Genomic DNA, 17,763 nt, shown 5'->3' with positions numbered 1-17,763 from the left:
CCACTTTTTTCACAATAAAGTTCCAAGTATACAATTATGAACTTATAACTTTATAAGTACACAAATACTGAATTACAACAAAACTTTTCCCATAACCTACTTATGTATTTTTCATCATAAATTACAAAAAGATTTTAAATATGCTATTTTCTTAAGTAAAAGATTAAATATTAAAATTTCTCCTTTTAATATTCCAGATCTGCCTTTTGAAAATCAATATGGTCTTGCAGGTTCAGTAGACTATGTTTGACTTAATCGGCTTAAAATTGGGATTAAAGAATATTAGAAACAAGAAAAGCATTAAAAAAAATTGTAATTTGTATTATATATTATATAGTTGAATGATTTAAATTTTGTGACAGAGACATTGGTCTTCCACTTCTTTTTCCTGGTTATGAGCTTTGAGCCTATAACCTGAATTGACTTACTCAAACATGTTTAGTAATTATACTATTTACTCATGGATTAGGTACTATTTTATCATTCTTGTCTTCTTCTATCTTTCTTTCTTTAATCACACAAATCACAATTTTGTCATTCAACATTTTCTGACTAATTTAAAATTTTCAAAAATATATTCTGTGTAATTAGAGAACACATAAATTCAGGTAATAAAAAACAATTAAAAACAGATGTAAGTCTTTTTTGACAAATCTTAATTTAGCTAAATCCGTATCTAAATCATTCCATTCTCACTGACCAATGAGCGTTTCCATCACTTGGTATTTCATTGGTGCGTGATTTTCACACGCGCGTGTAGCGTTTGTTCGGACAGTACCATATCTTTATTTATTTTATTATTAAATTAATTTTTTTTATTCCACAAAAACTTTTTTCTCTCTCTACAATACGGCGTCTCTTTGAGGAAGAGAGAGAGTGAGAAAAAAGGTAGTAGCTTTTTTTTTAGTTACGGGTTCACACATTCGAAGGGTAGGGTTTTAATCTTACCTTCTTTCTCTCTCTCTATCCATTTCCCAAAACCTGAGAAACAAAATTCTCTGAGATTTATTCAAAAAGTTTCAACATTTTACAGAAAGCAGAAGCAAGAAAAAACCCTAAAAGGAAGCTAATTTGTGTTTCACAAGCTCTTAAGAGTGTGAGCCCTAGCTTAGGTTTCTTGCTTTCTCTTACTTTACTGCTTGATTCCTCTGATTTTAAAACCCTAGTGAACCAAATCTGTACCCAAGATGTCTCATTTTGCTTGAGGGCTGCTAAAGTTTCGATTTTTAAGCGATCCCTTCTGCTTCGATGCCACTGCACAGTAAGCTCATTTCGGTCAAGTAGGTAAGGTTTCTATATTTAAGCTGCGTTTTGCGAAATTGAGGTTTGGTTTTTGTGTTCTTGGTTGAATTTAAGCTGCGGATTTGATGATTTGTGCGCAAGCTTGGGGTTTTAGCTTCCCTGTGTTGGAATTTTGATTTCTGAGTTGCATGCCTTTGTAGGTGGGAGAAGAAGCTATGGAAGGGGATGAGCGAGGAGTCTTACTTGCTTGTGTAATTTCGGGTACCCTTTTCACGGTTTTCGGTTTGGGTTCGTTTTGGATACTTTGGGCTGTTAATTGGCGGCCATGGCGGCTCTATAGGTAAATAAGTTCCATCCATAATCATATGTTTTGGCAGCTCTATGTGTTGTTTTTTCATAGATGGCGCTTGATAGAGTTGCTTTACATGAGTAGTTTTTTGACATAGAACCATAGTTGTGTGAATGATTTTGGAATGTGTTCTATTTTTGCAGCTGGATCTTTGCTAGAAAATGGCCAAAAGTATTGCAAGGTCCTCAGCTTGATGCACTATGTGGTGTTCTATCTCTTTTTGCTTGGATTGTGGTAGTATCCCCTATTGCAATCTTGATAGGATGGGGTTCCTGGTTGATTTCGATATTGGATCGAGATATCATTGGGCTTGCGGTAATAATGGCTGGAACAGCCCTTTTACTGGCATTCTACTCAATCATGCTTTGGTGGAGGACCCAGTGGCAAAGCTCAAGTATGTTTATAATCAACTCTTTTTGACTTAGTTTCGCAACATTCTTCTGATGATTGATAATAGTTGTGGCACATAGTGGTAGTGTATGAAGTATCTGATGTAGGAATGGGAAAAAAGCAGAACATACGTGACTCATCAATACTTATTGTGAATGTTCTTGAACTTCTTTCTTACATTCTCCTTTGACCAAACAGGAGCTGTCGCTTTACTTCTCCTTCTTGGTGTTGCCTTACTCTGTGCGTATGAACTTTGTGCTGTCTATGTTACGGCTGGTGCGCATGCATCTCAGCAATATTCTCCTTCTGGTTTCTTTTTCGGTGTATCAGCAATCGCGTTGGCAATTAACATGCTGTTTATCTGCCGCATGGTCTTTAATGGTAAAGTTTACCCAATCCTTACATGGCTTCGCAGTCCTTAATCAACATGCAATTGCGGTGTTTTCAACTTTATCATTCTATTCAATTCTTTGTAATAGCTCAAAGAAAATCTTCCATGTCGATTAACATGTATATGTTTTGACTTCCAACCTCGATCTAAATTGTTGAAATTGTTCACCGCAGGAAATGGGTTAGATGTGGATGAATATGTAAGGAAGGCATATAAATTTGCTTATTCAGATTGTATAGAAGTGGGTCCTGTGGCTTGTTTGCCAGAACCTCCTGATCCCAATGAATTATATCCCCGGCAAACCAGCAGGTAAGTTCTTGTTGCTCTCTACCTAAAAATTCATTAATTTTTGGCATTGCAGGCCCCTTATTTAATGATTGTTCCTGAATTTTGCAATCAACAAACTATTGAATATTTGGAACCAACCTAAATCTGAACAGGATTCAGGGCTAGTAATTTTGCCGTTTCTCTCTAGCTTTTTTTTCCCAATAGAGGTGGTGTGGATGGTGTTATGATTTGTTTATTACTGAGCGCCGAAATGTTCTCTCATTCATATTTTTTATCAATCAGCTGCAATTTTTGCCTACCTGTATTGTCCCTTGAAGATAATTTACAAACATTTTTTTTTCTTGCATATTTGTAGGGCTTCACATCTTGGCCTCCTCTACCTGGGCTCACTCGTAGTTCTCCTTGCCTACTCAGTCCTATATGGCCTCACAGCTAGGGAATCACGTTGGCTTGGAGGAATTACATCAGCTGCAGTTATTGTTCTTGGTAAAAAGATACAAATAATTTACATATATTTGGAGCAGAAGCAGGCTATTTGATTATTCCTCAACTCATCTTCATGCTTAATATTTTCTTGTAGACTGGAATATTGGGGCATGCTTGTATGGGTTTAAGCTTCTTCAAAATCGTGTTCTGGCACTTTTTGTTGCTGGCACATCTCGTCTTTTCCTAATATGTTTTGGCATACACTACTGGTTTGTTTCTGTGCTAAAAGCTTGTTACTTATCTATAGATCAAATTTGTCCCCTTCATGGCATGTAAGTTATTATCCTTTCTGTTGTTGCAGGTACCTAGGGCATTGTATTAGTTACATTTTCGTAGCATCAGTTCTATCAGGTGCTGCTGTTTCCCGGCATCTATCAATAACAGACCCATCAGCTGCAAGAAGAGATGCCTTACAGAGCACAGTGATCCGCTTGAGAGAAGGTTTTCGGAGAAAGGAGCAGAATAGTTCTTCAAGTTCTTCAGATGGTTGTGGCTCAAGTATGAAAAGAAGTAGTAGTATCGATGTTGGCCATGCTGGTTGTACTAATGAAGCTAATCGTACCGCAGAATCTTGCACGGCTGACAATCTAACTCGAACAGGCAGCTCTCAGGAGGGAATCAATAGTGACAAAAGCGTAGAAAGTGGAAGACCAAGCTTAGGTTTACGTAGTAGTTCATGTCGTTCTGTGGTCCAAGAGCCCGAAGCAGGAACGTCTTATTTTCTGGATAAAGTTTCTGATCAGAATAACACTCTTGTTGTTTGCTCTAGCAGTGGTCTAGATAGCCAAGGTTACGAGTCTAGCACATCGAATTCTGCAAACCAGCAGCTTTTGGATTTGAATTTGGCTCTTGCTTTCCAGGACCAGTTAAACGATCCTAGGATAGCCTCGATACTTAAAAAGAAAGCAAAAGAAGGTGATCTTGAACTCACTAGTTTGCTGCAAGACAAGGGGTTGGACCCTAACTTTGCTGTAATGCTGAAGGAAAAAAACTTGGATCCAACTATATTGGCACTACTTCAGAGGAGTAGTTTGGATGCAGATAGAGATCACCGCGACAATACTGATATTACAATCATTGACTCAAACAGTGTTGACAATACTTTGCCAAATCAGATTTCTTTATCCGAAGAATTGAGACTCCGTGGACTAGAGAAGTGGCTTAAGTTGTCTAGACTTCTTCTGCACCATGTAGCGGGCACACCAGAGAGAGCATGGGGCCTCTTTAGTCTTGTCTTTATCCTTGAAACAATCATTGTGGCCATTTTTCGCCCGAAGACCATCACGATTATAAATTCTAGTCATCAACAGGTGAGTTCCACCCTCTGATTCTTGTCTCTGTGGAAATTTTTTGGGTCTTGTTTTGGCTGCAAATTACTGCCAATTTACTCAAATTGATCCTTGTAATTTAAATGAAGGTTATTTGTACCTTTGCTAACTCACTTGTTATATAATTGTAGTTCGAATTTGGTTTCTCTGTGCTGCTATTGTCACCTGTTGTCTGTTCAATAATGGCTTTTCTTCGGTCTCTTCAAGTTGAGGAAATGGCCTTGACATCAAAATCTCGCAAGGTATGGCTCGTCTCTTTGGTTTAGTATGTTCGTTAGTACTTGTGGACAATGCAGATACCGTGTGATGTTTTAATTGTTCTAAATTATGTTATGTTTCTTTGTTTTCAGTATGGCTTTGTTGCCTGGCTTCTGAGCACTTCAGTTGGATTGTCACTCTCGTTCTTGAGGTATGACTACTGCCAACTTTTCGCACAATGGTCACAGGATTATGTCATTCATTGGACTGCTACCAACTTTTCTCACATGGTCACATTTTTATGTTCTCACTACAAACATCATGCATGCTTCAATTTTGCAGTAAATCGTCAGTACTTCTGGGAATATCCTTGACTGTGCCCCTCATGGCAGCATGCCTGTCTATTGCTGTTCCCATATGGATGCATAATGGGTACCAATTTTGGGTACCACAGTTATCATGTGGTGACCAGGCAAGAGATTTACGATCTCCCAGGATAAAGGTATGTGTATTTTCCCTGACCTAGTTGCAAGTATCTCTCTTTGTCAATTAAATATCTCTAACTAAACTTTCTTTCCATTTTAGGGGTTTATTCTTTGGATTTGTGTTGTGTTGTTTGCGGGATCTGTAATTGCTCTTGGCGCAATTATATCTGCTAAACCTTTGGATGATTTAAAGTATAAGCTGTTTAGTGCCAGAGAAAACAACGTCACGTCACCATATACATCTTCTGTATACCTTGGTTGGGCAATGTCATCTGGAATTGCTTTAGTAGTTACCGCCATTCTGCCAATAGTTTCATGGTTTGCAACTTATAGGTTTTCCCACTCTTCTGCTGTCTGTCTCATGATATTCTCAGGTAATTTGTGTTTCTGTTAGTTTGCTCACATTTGGTTGCGATTTGTTTCCTTCTCTAAGTAATCCTTATATGCCTTTCCGTCTACTTTCTAGTTGTTCTCGTGGCATTTTGTGGAACATCATATTTGGAAGTTGTGAAATCTAGAGATGATCAGTTGCCCACAAAGGGTGATTTCCTTGCGGCCTTGCTTCCACTTGCATGCATTCCGGCGCTGCTTTCACTATGCTGTGGGATGGTTAAATGGTGAATGACTGTTTTTTCACATTGCCTATTAAATCTTACTCTCAGTTTCAATGAGATCGTCTTTTTTAATGTTTTGTGGTTGTTCTTTACAGGAAGGACGATTGTTGGATATTATCTCGAGGTGTATATGTTTTTTTTTCAATAGGTCTTCTTCTTCTTTTTGGTGCGATAGCAGCTGTTATTGCAGTCAAACCATGGACGGTAAGTGCAAAGTTGCTTACACAATTCTCAAAGTTTTTGGCTGAATTTTCTCCATCTGATGCAGCGTTGTGTTTCAATAATAACAGATAGGCGTGTCTTTTCTCTTAGTTCTTTTCATTATGGTGGTAGCAATTGGTGTAATCCATCTTTGGGCGTCAAACAATTTCTATTTGACCAGGAAACAGACATCCTTTGTCTGCTTTCTTGCCCTTCTTTTGGGCTTGGCCGCATTCCTTCTCGGATGGCATCAAGGTGAGGATTGCTCATATCTTATTTTAGACTCTTCGTAGAGGTGAGACCTACTCTAGTGATACAGCAATTTCATACATGTGTTTTTTGTTTGCAGATAAAGCATTTGCTGGAGCATCTGTTGGTTATTTTACATTCCTGTCTCTTTTGGCTGGAAGAGCATTAGCTGTGAGTTCAACAGAACTGTGGCTTTTTCTGTTTCTGTATTCAGCCGGAGTATTTACTATTTTTTTTTTCTTTTAGGTTCTTCTATCCCCACCAATTGTGGTATATTCTCCAAGGGTACTACCAGTATATGTCTACGATGCTCATGCTGATTGTGGAAAGAATGTCAGGTATGTAGCCACTTGAGTACCCCTAACAGTATTGCATCTGCTGATCTGAAATAATGACCATAAAGGATTATGCTGATCTACTCTCATATGCTTTTGTATTGATTGCATTGGGATTTCTCCAGTGCTGCATTTCTTGTCCTGTATGGAATTGCTTTGGCAACAGAAGGCTGGGGTGTTGTTGCTAGTCTGATAATATATCCTCCGTTCGCTGGTGCTGCTGTATCAGCTATCACCCTTGTAGTAGCCTTTGGGTTTGCTGTTTCTCGCCCGTGTTTGACTCTTGAGGTTAGTTTTCTTGTCGTTTGATTTATTTGTTCCTTAAAATAAAGATTATTGGTTAGTGATTCATTTGAATCACTTCGCTAATTCCTTCTGATGGTCTTCAGATGATGGAGGTTGCTGTACGTTTTCTTAGCAAGGATACTATAGTGCAAGCTATCTCTCGATCTGCCACGAAAGTAAGTTACACTCTGATGTGTCTCTTGAAAATTATATTGATATTCTATTATTGGCCTTATTTCAACACATTCACGTAATATGGAGCTCCATGGGATGTATGATTTATTCCGCCTTTGCAACTTATTAATTACAGACAAGAAATGCTCTATCCGGCACGTATTCAGCTCCCCAAAGGTCCGCCAGCTCTGCAGCTCTTCTGGTTGGGGACCCCTCTGCAATGCGTGATAAAGCAGGGAATTTTGTGCTTCCTAGAGATGATGTCATGAAATTAAGGGATCGTCTCAGGAACGAAGAAAGAGTTGCTGGATCAATCTTCTACAAAATGCAATGCAGGAAAGGATTCCGTCATGAACCACCTACAAATGTAGATTACAGAAGAGACATGTGTGCCCATGCAAGAGTTTTGGCGCTGGAAGAGGCAATTGATACAGAATGGGTGTATATGTGGGACAAGTTTGGTGGTTATTTACTACTATTGTTAGGTTTGACAGCTAAGGCGGAGAGAGTTCAGGTGAATCCTGATTCTAAATTTTCATATATTCTTCTCTATGTATGTCTAAGACGGGATTATCACGATGTTGTAGGATGAGGTACGGTTGCGGCTTTTCTTAGATAGCATTGGGTTCTCGGACTTAAGTGCCAGAAAAATCAGTAAATGGAAGCCAGAGGATAGAAGACAATTTGAAATTATTCAAGAGAGGTACAAATTTCTTATAATTATGTGGTTTGATGAAGCTGAACACTTACATTGTTGCCTATCATTTTCTTTTGTGTTGTAAACTTTAGTTATCTGAGAGAGAAAGAGATGGAAGAGGAAAGCCTTATGCAGAGACGTGAAGAAGAAGGGAGAGGCAAAGAAAGAAGGAAAGCTCTTTTGGAGAAGGAAGAACGCAAATGGAAGGAAATTGAAGCTTCCCTTATTCCATCTATTCCTAATGCTGGTAGCAGGGAGGCAGCAGCCATGGCAGCTGCAATACGTGCTGTTGGGGGTGATTCTGTCCTTGAGGATTCCTTTGCAAGAGAGAGAGTCTCGGGTATTGCACGTAGGATACGCACTGCTCAACTAGAACGTCGCGCACAACAGGTTAGAACTAAACTTATTTTTATATATTGCAAGTGTACTTTCTTATGATTCCGATTGCTGGAGAATTAACTAAGAAAAGTTATTACTAGACTGGAATATCTGGGGCAGTTTGTGTTCTTGATGATGAACCTATGATAAGTGGTAAACATTGCGGCCAAATGGACTCAAGTGTCTGTCAAAGTCAGAAGATTAGCATTTCCGTTACAGCAATGATCCAATCCGAGTCTGGACCTGTATGCCTTTTTGGCACTGAATTTCAAAAGAAAGTCTGTTGGGAGATTCTGGTTGCTGGTTCTGAGCAAGGAATTGAGGCTGGCCAAGTTGGGCTTAGGTTGATAACAAAAGGTGAGAGGCAGACAACCGTGGCTAGAGAGTGGTATATTGGTGCAACCAGCATAACTGATGGAAGGTCTAACTCTTTTTCCCAGCAGTTTCCATATTGCAGAATTTATTTAGAGGATTTTTGTGATTCATATTTCTCATGATCTGGTTTGGCGAAAGTTTCTGATTTTATCATGGATTTCTGTCATATTTATATTTGTGGTTTCAATCACAGGTGGCATACAGTGACAATCACAATTGATGCTGATGCGGGGGAAGCTACTTGTTACGTAGATGGTGGGTTTGATGGCTACCAGACTGGGTTACCCCTAAGTATTGGTAGTGCCATTTGGGAACAAGGAGCTGAAGTTTGGTTAGGTGTTAGGCCACCTATAGATGTTGATGCATTCGGGAGATCAGATAGTGATGGAGTCGAATCAAAGATGCATATTATGGATGTTTTCCTTTGGGGGAAATGTTTAAGTGAAGACGAGGCCGCTTCTTTGCATGCGGTGATTGGCATGGCTGACTTAGACATGATTGATTTGTCTGATGACAATTGGCAGTGGACGGATTCACCCCCTAGAGTATGTTTTCCTTCTGTTGAATGTTGACATATTTTTTTCAGTCCGATGTTTGTGGAGGTATAATGTTAAAACCCATACTAATTTTTGTTGATTCCTTTTTCTCTTTTTACCAGGTTGATGGTTGGGATAGTGATCCTGCCGATGTTGATCTCTATGATAGGGATGACGTAGATTGGGATGGACAATTTTCCAGTGGGAGGAAAAGAAGATCAGGTCGGGATTTTGTAATGAGTGTCGATTCCTTTGCTAGGAGACACAGGAAACCCAGGATGGAGACACAAGAAGATATGAATCAAAGAATGCGTTCAGTTGAGTTGGCTGTCAAAGAAGCTCTCTCTGCACGAGGTGATAAGCAATTTACTGACCAGGAATTTCCTCCAAATGATCGCTCTTTATTTGTGGATACACAAAATCCCCCTTCAAAATTGCAGGTATGGATTGTTAAATTTTTCTCCTTTCTTCTGTTTTTAGTTAAATATCCTCACTCCTTTAAGTGATTATATATCTGGACACAAAATCTGCCTTCACATAGATCAAGTAAAGTTAACAACTTGATGGGCACTCTAACCTTTTAAGTGTCATAATTTCAGGTTGTTTCTGAATGGATGAGACCTGACTCCATTGTAAAAGAGAACGGTAGTGATTCCCGTCCCTGCCTGTTCTCCGGGGATGCAAATCCTTCAGATGTTTGCCAGGTTTGATCAATTACTTTTTCTGTTCATTTACTTTTTCGTGACTGTCTTGTATGCATGTCATTCAAAATGATCCCAGAGATTTATTCTTGCGATTGGGTTAACTTGTTCTATAGGGGCGTTTGGGGGATTGTTGGTTCTTAAGCGCCGTTGCAGTTTTGACAGAGGTTTCACGAATATCTGAAGTGATCATTACTCCTGAATACAACGAGGAAGGGATCTACACTGTTCGTTTTTGTATTCAGGTTCCTGTCTCAAACATTCTTTCACGGCACTGCTTTGTTCTCTTGATTGTAGATTCGTGCAGGTTCTTCTATGATTTATGTACAATCAGAGGTTTCAAGTTTGATTGCTTTCCCCTTGCAGGGTGAGTGGGTTCCTGTTGTGATCGATGACTGGATACCATGTGAATCACCTGGTAAACCAGCTTTTGCTACTAGCAAAAAGCTCAATGAACTCTGGGTCTCCATAGTGGAGAAAGCATATGCCAAGCTCCATGGTTCTTATGAGGCACTGGAGGGGGGACTGGTTCAGGATGCTCTTGTTGACCTAACTGGAGGAGCTGGTGAGGAGATTGACTTGCGGAGTGCTCAAGCACAAATTGATCTTGCAAGTGGCAGATTATGGTCTCAATTGTTACGCTTTAAACAAGAAGGGTTCTTACTTGGTGCTGGAAGTCCATCAGGATCTGATGTTCATGTATCTTCCAGTGGCATTGTGCAAGGGCATGCTTACTCCGTCTTACAGGTATTCCCTGGTACTTTGGTTGCATTTGTGATATACTGAGTAGGAGAACACAATTTAACATATTTACTTACTGTCTTTCTTCAGGTGAGAGAGGTCGATGGGCACAGACTTGTTCAGATCCGAAATCCATGGGCTAATGAAGTTGAGTGGAATGGTCCCTGGTCAGACACATCCCCAGAGTGGACTGATAGGATGAAGCACAAGCTGAAGCATATTCCACAGGTAGTTTCTCTTGCCCTTCACTTCTCTACGGCTCATTTCTTTTGTTCCTTGAATTCTTTTAGCCTGATTAGGGGGCCTAGCTTCAGAAACTGGTAAAAGATTTTGCTTTACTGTTAACAAGGGGACATACATGGACAAAACATAGTGCTCACAAACACATAGTTGCGTGTAAATATATGTAATTATGCTATGGTTTGTTCAAGTAAAGTATATTGCGTACTGATCCTGTGCATTCTGTTAAACAGTCAAAAGAAGGTATATTCTGGATGTCCTGGCAAGATTTCCAGATTCATTTCAGATCAATATATGTTTGTCGGGTTTACCCCCGTGAGATGCGCTACTCTGTACATGGCCAATGGCGAGGGTATAGTGCCGGTGGCTGCCAAGATTATAGCTCATGGCATCAAAATCCACAATTCAGGCTGAGGGCAACTGGTTCTGATGCATCTTTGCCAATTCATGTGTTCATCACCTTAACTCAGGCACGTGCTATTTCTTGATGGAAACTTTTTCTATATATAATTCTTATGTAACTATCCTCAGCTCATTCTCCCAATGTTACTTACAGGGCGTAGGTTTCTCAAGAACAACTCCTGGATTTCGTAACTACCAATCAAGCCATGATTCACAGTTGTTCTATATCGGAATGAGGATTCTTAAAACTCGTGGACGTCGTGCTGCTTACAACATATTTCTTCATGAATCTGTTGGTGGAACAGACTATGTGAATTCCCGGGAGATATCATGCGAAATGGTTCTTGACCCTGATCCTAAGGGTTATACTATTGTCCCAACCACTATACACCCTGGGGAAGAAGCACCTTTTGTCCTTTCAGTCTTTACAAAAGCATCCATTGTTCTTGAAGCTTTGTAGTGCCCGTATAGTCAGATGGTCTCACATCAACCGGCATGCCATGAAATCATCCAAGTGCTTGTGTTGTTTATGGAACCAGACGGCTTATGTCTCAATGTTAAGACTTTGTTTGCCCACGATCAGCAACATTAGAGAAGGTAAATTTCTTGAACTTTCTGCAAGGATTGCTTTTTTCTGATCCTCCCACTCACTATTCCTCATTCGTACTTAACTCTCTCCTTAACAGCGTCTGATCTGATAGCTGGCCATCATCTGGTGAATCTTTGAAGTCTCGGGATGAAATGTTTTATTTATTGTCCTGATTTGAACCACGAAGCTAACTGCTGAGAGGATAACTTGCACTGGAGAAAGCGCTTTTCAGGCATGGCTAACCGGCATTCCATCTCAATCTTGAGACATGCATCAAATGTACATTTGTAGGTATTGCGACAAGTACAGATTTATTAAATGTAGAATAACTACTTCATAAACAAGGAGAGAAATAGGAGACTTGTGACTTGTTAGGTAAATGTTTGGTACTCGGTAGTGGTAGCTGCAGTTTTGGTTGGTGTGTTGTAATATCCAGACACTAATCTGTGTGCAGATTTCGTTTCCACTCTAATATATAAGCACTCTCTACCTCTCTCGTTCTCTTTCACTGTTTCTCTATCTCTTAATCTGGGTTTGGAGTTCTCATTACACTCGCTCATCCATGTCTAAATGGAGATTCTAGAACTCATCATGAATCGTTGTTGTGTACACGATTTGTCTATGTGCAGATCAACAAGTAAAACAAGCAAAATGTGAGAAAAGAGACAGATTAAGAAGATAGATTAGCTTTGAAAGCAAAACATCATCAAAAATACAAGTGCCTCATTTTTAACCTGTAGAAATGAAGAGAGGCATCTCAAAATGTAATGAAAAAGCGAAATACATCCTTTCTGCCCCTCACCAAAATCTTGAATATTTCTTTTAAGTTCTTTTTCTTCGATGGTTCTTCACTCCGAGTCGCTTTCCATGCTCCCCATTGCCTTCAATCCTCTTGGTCTCTACATGAAAATATGAATGTATCACACCTCTTTGCTAGTACATAAACACTAACATCCACAAAGAAACGAGAAAGAGAAAAATCTTATACCTTCTTTGAAGTCTTCTTCTCTCTTACTTCATATCTCTCTTTGCACAGATCTGATAACCAAGCTCCTGGACTCACCAGCTGCATTATACATAATCATGAGATAAAAGTGGTTATGAAGAATACAAATGGTAAGTTTTCAAAGAGACTCACAAGCAATGTCTTCTGAACCAATTTGGCTCGTTTCTTAGGTCTTTGAGGAAGCTTGCAACCTTTCATAGCCAAGAAATCTTCTTCCTTCTCTTTATTTGACAAAGTTATAAACAACTTTGGCCACACATGCTTCTTGGTTTCTTTCACAGGTTCCTTAATAATTTTTCCACTCTCATCTATACCCATCGAACCCCTAGTTGTGTAATACCTATCTTCCTTCTCAGGCGACGCCACAAACGATCTCCGTACATTGACTAGAGAATCTGTGATCCTATCACCACATAAACATAACAATGTTTTACATAAAAAAACACTCACAAACAAACCATTTCATCCCTTTTGTCCCTAATCGAACTTACTTGTTAGGACGGTTAAGATGTCGAGAAGGCGAGCCTCTCTCAGAAGAGACAGCACGCGAAATGAGTTTACGTTTAGTCAAGCAATCAGTTGATTTGCCATTTGTAAGGCTTTGATCTTTCTTAACTTTCATACATCTAACTCTTTTTCTTTCTCCCCATTGCAACACAAAATCTGCCTCTGTGGTTCCACTCCCTCTTTGTCCCTTTACTTCCTCCATTACACAACACTAATCCTCTCTCTCTTAACCTTACAAAACCAACAAAGAAACATAAACTCAGACATTGAAAACTCTTCCAGAAATAGACCAAACAAATCTAGAACAATCACTAAGAAAGTTCTTGCTTTTTTTATAGATTAAATGCACACAAAAGGGGAAAAAAATTCTGTTTACAATCCTGTTTACAATCATACAAGTTTCTGATTTCTAACAACTAATTGAAATAAACCACAGATAACAAAACAAAAAAAGACAAATCAGAACTAATTGGTTGAAACAAGACTCACTAACCTCAAGATCTGCAACTTAAACTCAGCGACTTAGCTTCCAGAATCACCCTACAAAGCAGCAATATCCAAAAACAGTATAAAAAAAAACCAGAAAAAGAGACTAAAATCTATAAATCAGATAGTGTTTACTGCAGAATCGATTCTTCAATATTTACATAGAACACAAACACACCATTGTATATACCTCGACAGTCAAATAAATACAGAAACAAGAGTATAAACACTTACAAGAGTGAAACTTGATGAAACCAAAGACAGAAGAAACTTGGATGAATTATTAGGTAAAATGGTGAGGAAAAAAAAAAAAAAAAGTTGTTTCTCTCGAAAGATAGAGAGATTCAAACTCCACAAAATAATAATTCAGGATTTGTTTTCTGGATTTTTTTAATATCTCGATGAGACCAGAAGATCGAAACACTGTTTATCTATCTTCTTTAAACACACACACACAAAAGAAATATAAACTGCGGTCTTTACTGCGACGCTCACCTTTTTTTTTTTTTTTTTTTTGTTGCTCATTTTAATTTAATAATGAGAAAAATAATGTGATTGATAACAACCGTCAGATACGAAATGGACGGTGAGATGGGCTTCTAGAAGTTAAAAAGCCTAAGCCTGTTGTGTTTTTGATAAAGAGAACTCGTTATGGGATATCAACAAATCATATTATGACACGTGTATTATTTTGTCGAGTACACGTTAGTACGGTTTCAGCGGATAATAAACACCATGCCATATGTCTGGCGAGAAGATCCAAAATAAGATTTTGCGTTAAGAAGACACTAAAAAGATTTTGTCCCACGCGCCAATGACATCTGATTTCACAGATCTAACCAAAATCGCCTTTGGCTTTTACAGGGCGGTGAATATCACGCTCGAGAGCTGCGTGTGTGATTAGATTTAAACCCTTTTCAAAAACTTATATCCAAACTTGGGCTTATATAGGGCTGGGCTTTGGTAGTGAGGCTTTTCACAGAATTTTTTAAATTTTCCAATTTCATCATTTATATAGTTATAGCTTTATTTTTATTTTTTTCTTCAATCCCTCGAATAACAACGTAATATTTTATATATTCGAGAAAGAAAAAGAAAACATATTTTTCTTGGATTATTATCTCTATTTTTGATATATTTATTTTTATAATAAATGTAATCTTCTCTTTTCAAATATGAATATATAGACATTGGGAGTGCTAGCTTGCAATCAAGCCCAATGAGTTTCAAATATTTGATCTGAAACTGACAGTATACCCTTCACACATAACTGCAGACATCTGTAAATCGTGTCTAGATTTCAATCACTCTTAAGCCTAGCATAGAGTAAAAGTATCGTAGTTCTTCTTTTTTTTCTTTCTAAATAAATAGAAAAACAATACTTTTAACCTGAGAGAGATAATAAAGAACTTGAAACTTAAATATGTACAAGTCTATATTATATTTATGTATATCGTATTGTAAAAGACAACTGCATTAGTCCAGTAGTCACCAGTACATATATAACAACTTTTTTCTTAAATGTATTTTTGTTGTTAAAGTTCTTAAATGTAATTGTGGCTCTCTTCACATTAAAACCAAAAAAAAAAAAAAAATGTAATCGTGGCTCTATGCATATATTTCTGAAATTCCAAACGGCTATGTGTTGTTCTCTTTTCTGGTCAGTCACATTTATTTATCTTACAATAATTTATTCTTAAAAAAGGTTTATATGTGTTTGTCTATAACTTCATAATAAGCAATAAAAAGGAGGCAAACTGAGTTTTCAAAACATATTTTTGAACAAAAGTAACTAGATTTGAATCTCACCAACGGTCCACTAGATTTTAAAGTTCCAACTTGGAACTCATTATTATGCTTTGGTCGGAAAAGTTTACACTTTTATTTTCAAATCTCGTTGCGGCCTTTGTGATTTAAAACTCAAACGGTTAGTTCTAATTCCTTAAAAACACGAAACCGGAAGGATAATTAAATATAGTTAGTGAATAGTACTTATGAAAAAAATCAAAATAAAAGAGAGTGGATTACTCATTTTAACTTCAAAATTCGAAAACAAGAGTAACAAACAAAGACTTCGTATGTTATGTTGTTAGGGTCTACAAAAGCAGTCCAGCCTCATGCATATCAGCATATGATTATGCATCATTGTATGTTTGGTATTTGTAAGCTTTTCCAGCTATTTTATTTTGTTATCTTCTTCTTTGGTCAGTTTGATTTTTTTGTATACGACTTTTAAAAGTATTCAACTGATATACTAATTCTTTTCTTTTGTAATTGGGGTAGTTGGTCATTTTCATAGTTTGGTGTGAATGTTGGTATTAACATCACTAATTTCAAGGAAACACTAAAACCGCTAATTGACCCTTTAATGCAATCAGAAAATGATTGTCTCTTAAAAAAAATTTAGATAAAAGGAAAGGAGTATTCTAAAATATAGTTTTGATGAAAATAGTTATGTATATAATATGTTTATTGTTTAATTAATAAAAAATACGTTTATTGAATTAACGCTTAGCAAATTTGCTTGCAAACTAAGTAAAACCTCTATATATTAATAATGTTGTGACTAAGATATTTTATTAATTTATAAAAGTATTAATTGATAAAAATTAACCCAAGACTGGAAATAATTTATTAATTTATAGAAGTTTTATTGTACTTTGCTTTTGTAAATTTTATGTAGGAATCAATTATGGATTTGCCATTTTTTTGGATGGCATTTGTGGATTTTGCCCTTTTTTGAATAGTTTATGGATTTTGTCCTTTTTCAGGCTACGAAAATATGATTTAACATGCGTTTTATTCGTTATGTTTGGGTTTAGTCGGTTGTGGTTGTTCTTAGGGTTTAGTATTTTGTATAAACTACGTATTTTTACCAAAAAAAACCGAAATACGTACATTTTTAAATATTAAAAAATGGCATATCCGTAAGATTTTATTAAAAATGGCAATTTCAAAAGATTTCTATAAAAAATGGCAAAATCAACAATAATCCCTTTTATGTAGAGTTTGGTTATTCTTTACTTGTAAAAGCTAATCTCCAAATATAAGAAAAAACTAACTTTATTACTTGGCTCATCTAAATCTCATCTAGAGTTTGGTTATTAATAGCACTAAGTAATAGCTAATCTTAAAATAAGGAGAATACAACCTTTTTAAATACACTAACAAAGGTAGATGTAACTTCTTATCCTTTGAACAACTCATGTAAAGACACAAATACAAAATTTATTACAATCAAAAGAAAAAATTAGTAAAAAATATTATTAAATATTTTTGTGAGGTTGGAAAGAAAAAAAGGACAGTGGTTGAGAAAAAGAAGAATGTGGTTTGGGCCAAGAGACAGCCAATTTGCCAGCTGTAAAATGTCATACAATTGTTGTATAAATAGACAATACCATCCCCACAACTATTATCATCACAACACACACAAATCCAAACAAGAATAACAAAATCTTTCTCTTAAAAAAATTCTTATTTCAAGACATCAAAGGAGAAGTAATGGAGGCAATGAAGATGAAGATGATGATGTTTGTTATGGTTGTTGCGGTGGCTTTTTCAGCTGCGGCAGCTGCCACCGTGGAAGCTCCAGCTCCAAGCCCAACTTCTGATGCTGCTATGTTTGTACCAGCATTGTTTGCATCTGTTGTTGCTTTGGCATCTGGTTTCATCTTTTGATCATTCTTTTTATTCTCTATTATTTAATTGTATTTGTTAATGAGTTTGTGTGATTTGATTCTATTGTTTAGAATGTTGCATTCCTAATGTAACCATCCGTTTCTCTATGTATCTATGTGTATCATCAATTCATCAGACAGTTTATGAGATCGTTTATTTTTAACACTTGGTGTGCTTATGGCCCTTGTTATCGTAATCCATTAAAAGGCACTACATAACCTGTCTTGGAAGTTACAAGAATATCAGATTTCAGGGATTTGGGTTGACACAAGGATCAATAAGAGATGATAATACTTTGTCTTAAGGGTCGATGGAATCAATGACGTGATGAGCTGTATTTAGATGGTTGTGTGGGGGCAACTATGATGTGACATCGTCATCATGATTATCATGATGTCGTTATGGTGCCTTG

The 17,763-nt window shown here is 37.3% G+C and overlaps 3 protein-coding genes across 4 annotated transcripts; 2 read left to right on the top strand and 1 right to left on the bottom strand.

Moving 5' to 3' along the window:
* Positions 1-840: 840 nt before the first annotated feature.
* Positions 841-12,167, top strand: LOC9327893 (calpain-type cysteine protease DEK1). The gene is made up of 32 exons (XM_002894455.2): positions 841-1,284; positions 1,443-1,582; positions 1,735-1,985; positions 2,180-2,362; positions 2,546-2,681; positions 3,016-3,146; positions 3,241-3,355; positions 3,448-4,456; positions 4,606-4,716; positions 4,825-4,883; positions 5,015-5,174; positions 5,258-5,531; positions 5,624-5,774; positions 5,867-5,975; positions 6,062-6,227; positions 6,322-6,392; positions 6,468-6,559; positions 6,682-6,844; positions 6,946-7,017; positions 7,152-7,529; positions 7,603-7,718; positions 7,805-8,102; positions 8,192-8,511; positions 8,659-9,010; positions 9,124-9,441; positions 9,601-9,705; positions 9,819-9,947; positions 10,069-10,449; positions 10,534-10,671; positions 10,917-11,153; positions 11,240-11,682; positions 11,772-12,167. Exons 2-31 carry the CDS (start codon positions 1,458-1,460, stop codon positions 11,543-11,545), a joined length of 6,456 nt encoding a protein of 2,151 aa, XP_002894501.1. The 5' UTR covers positions 841-1,284; positions 1,443-1,457; the 3' UTR covers positions 11,546-11,682; positions 11,772-12,167.
* A 129-nt stretch (positions 12,168-12,296) lies between these two features.
* On the bottom strand, positions 12,297-14,187 carry LOC9330562. Of its 2 annotated transcripts, XM_021015054.1 has the most exons (6): positions 13,908-14,187; positions 13,681-13,727; positions 13,172-13,418; positions 12,813-13,083; positions 12,663-12,740; positions 12,297-12,573 (listed from the first exon to the last, which is right to left on the bottom strand). In XM_021015054.1, the coding sequence occupies exons 3-6, from the start codon at positions 13,387-13,389 to the stop codon at positions 12,523-12,525; spliced, it is 618 nt and encodes a 205-aa protein (XP_020870713.1). In that variant the 5' UTR covers positions 13,390-13,418; positions 13,681-13,727; positions 13,908-14,187; the 3' UTR covers positions 12,297-12,522. The 2 variants fall into 2 exon arrangements, with proteins under 2 accessions (XP_020870713.1, XP_020870714.1); XM_021015055.1 differs by lacking the exon at positions 13,681-13,727 and having other exon boundaries at positions 13,908-14,135.
* A 2,888-nt stretch (positions 14,188-17,075) lies between these two features.
* On the top strand, positions 17,076-17,516 carry LOC9327892 (arabinogalactan peptide 21). The gene has a single exon (XM_002894454.2). It carries the CDS (start codon positions 17,175-17,177, stop codon positions 17,349-17,351), a length of 177 nt encoding a protein of 58 aa, XP_002894500.1. The 5' UTR covers positions 17,076-17,174; the 3' UTR covers positions 17,352-17,516.
* Positions 17,517-17,763: the final 247 nt, after the last annotated feature.

This window comes from Arabidopsis lyrata (genome assembly GCF_000004255.2).
Source record: "Arabidopsis lyrata subsp. lyrata unplaced genomic scaffold ARALYscaffold_1, whole genome shotgun sequence".
NCBI lineage: Eukaryota > Viridiplantae > Streptophyta > Magnoliopsida > Brassicales > Brassicaceae > Arabidopsis > Arabidopsis lyrata.
This window is presented reverse-complemented; position numbering and strand designations above follow the sequence as displayed.

Bases quoted from the DNA above. Each gene is read 5' to 3' on its own strand.
- LOC9327893 (XM_002894455.2), top strand. From the start codon at position 1,458: ATGGAAGGGGATGAGCGAGGAGTCTTACTTGCTTGTGTAATTTCGGGT. The intron at 1,986-2,179 runs GTATGTTTATAA...TTGACCAAACAG, and splicing joins GACCCAGTGGCAAAGCTCAA to GAGCTGTCGCTTTACTTCTC. The intron at 7,719-7,804 runs GTACAAATTTCT...TGTAAACTTTAG, and splicing joins TTTGAAATTATTCAAGAGAG to TTATCTGAGAGAGAAAGAGA.
- LOC9330562 (XM_021015054.1), bottom strand. From the start codon at position 13,389: ATGGAGGAAGTAAAGGGACAAAGAGGGAGTGGAACCACAGAGGCAGAT. The intron at 13,084-13,171 runs GTAAGTTCGATT...ATGTGGTGATAG, and splicing joins CATCTTAACCGTCCTAACAA to GATCACAGATTCTCTAGTCA. The intron at 12,574-12,662 runs GTATAAGATTTT...ATTTTCATGTAG, and splicing joins AGAAGAAGACTTCAAAGAAG to AGACCAAGAGGATTGAAGGC.
- LOC9327892 (XM_002894454.2), top strand. From the start codon at position 17,175: ATGGAGGCAATGAAGATGAAGATGATGATGTTTGTTATGGTTGTTGCG.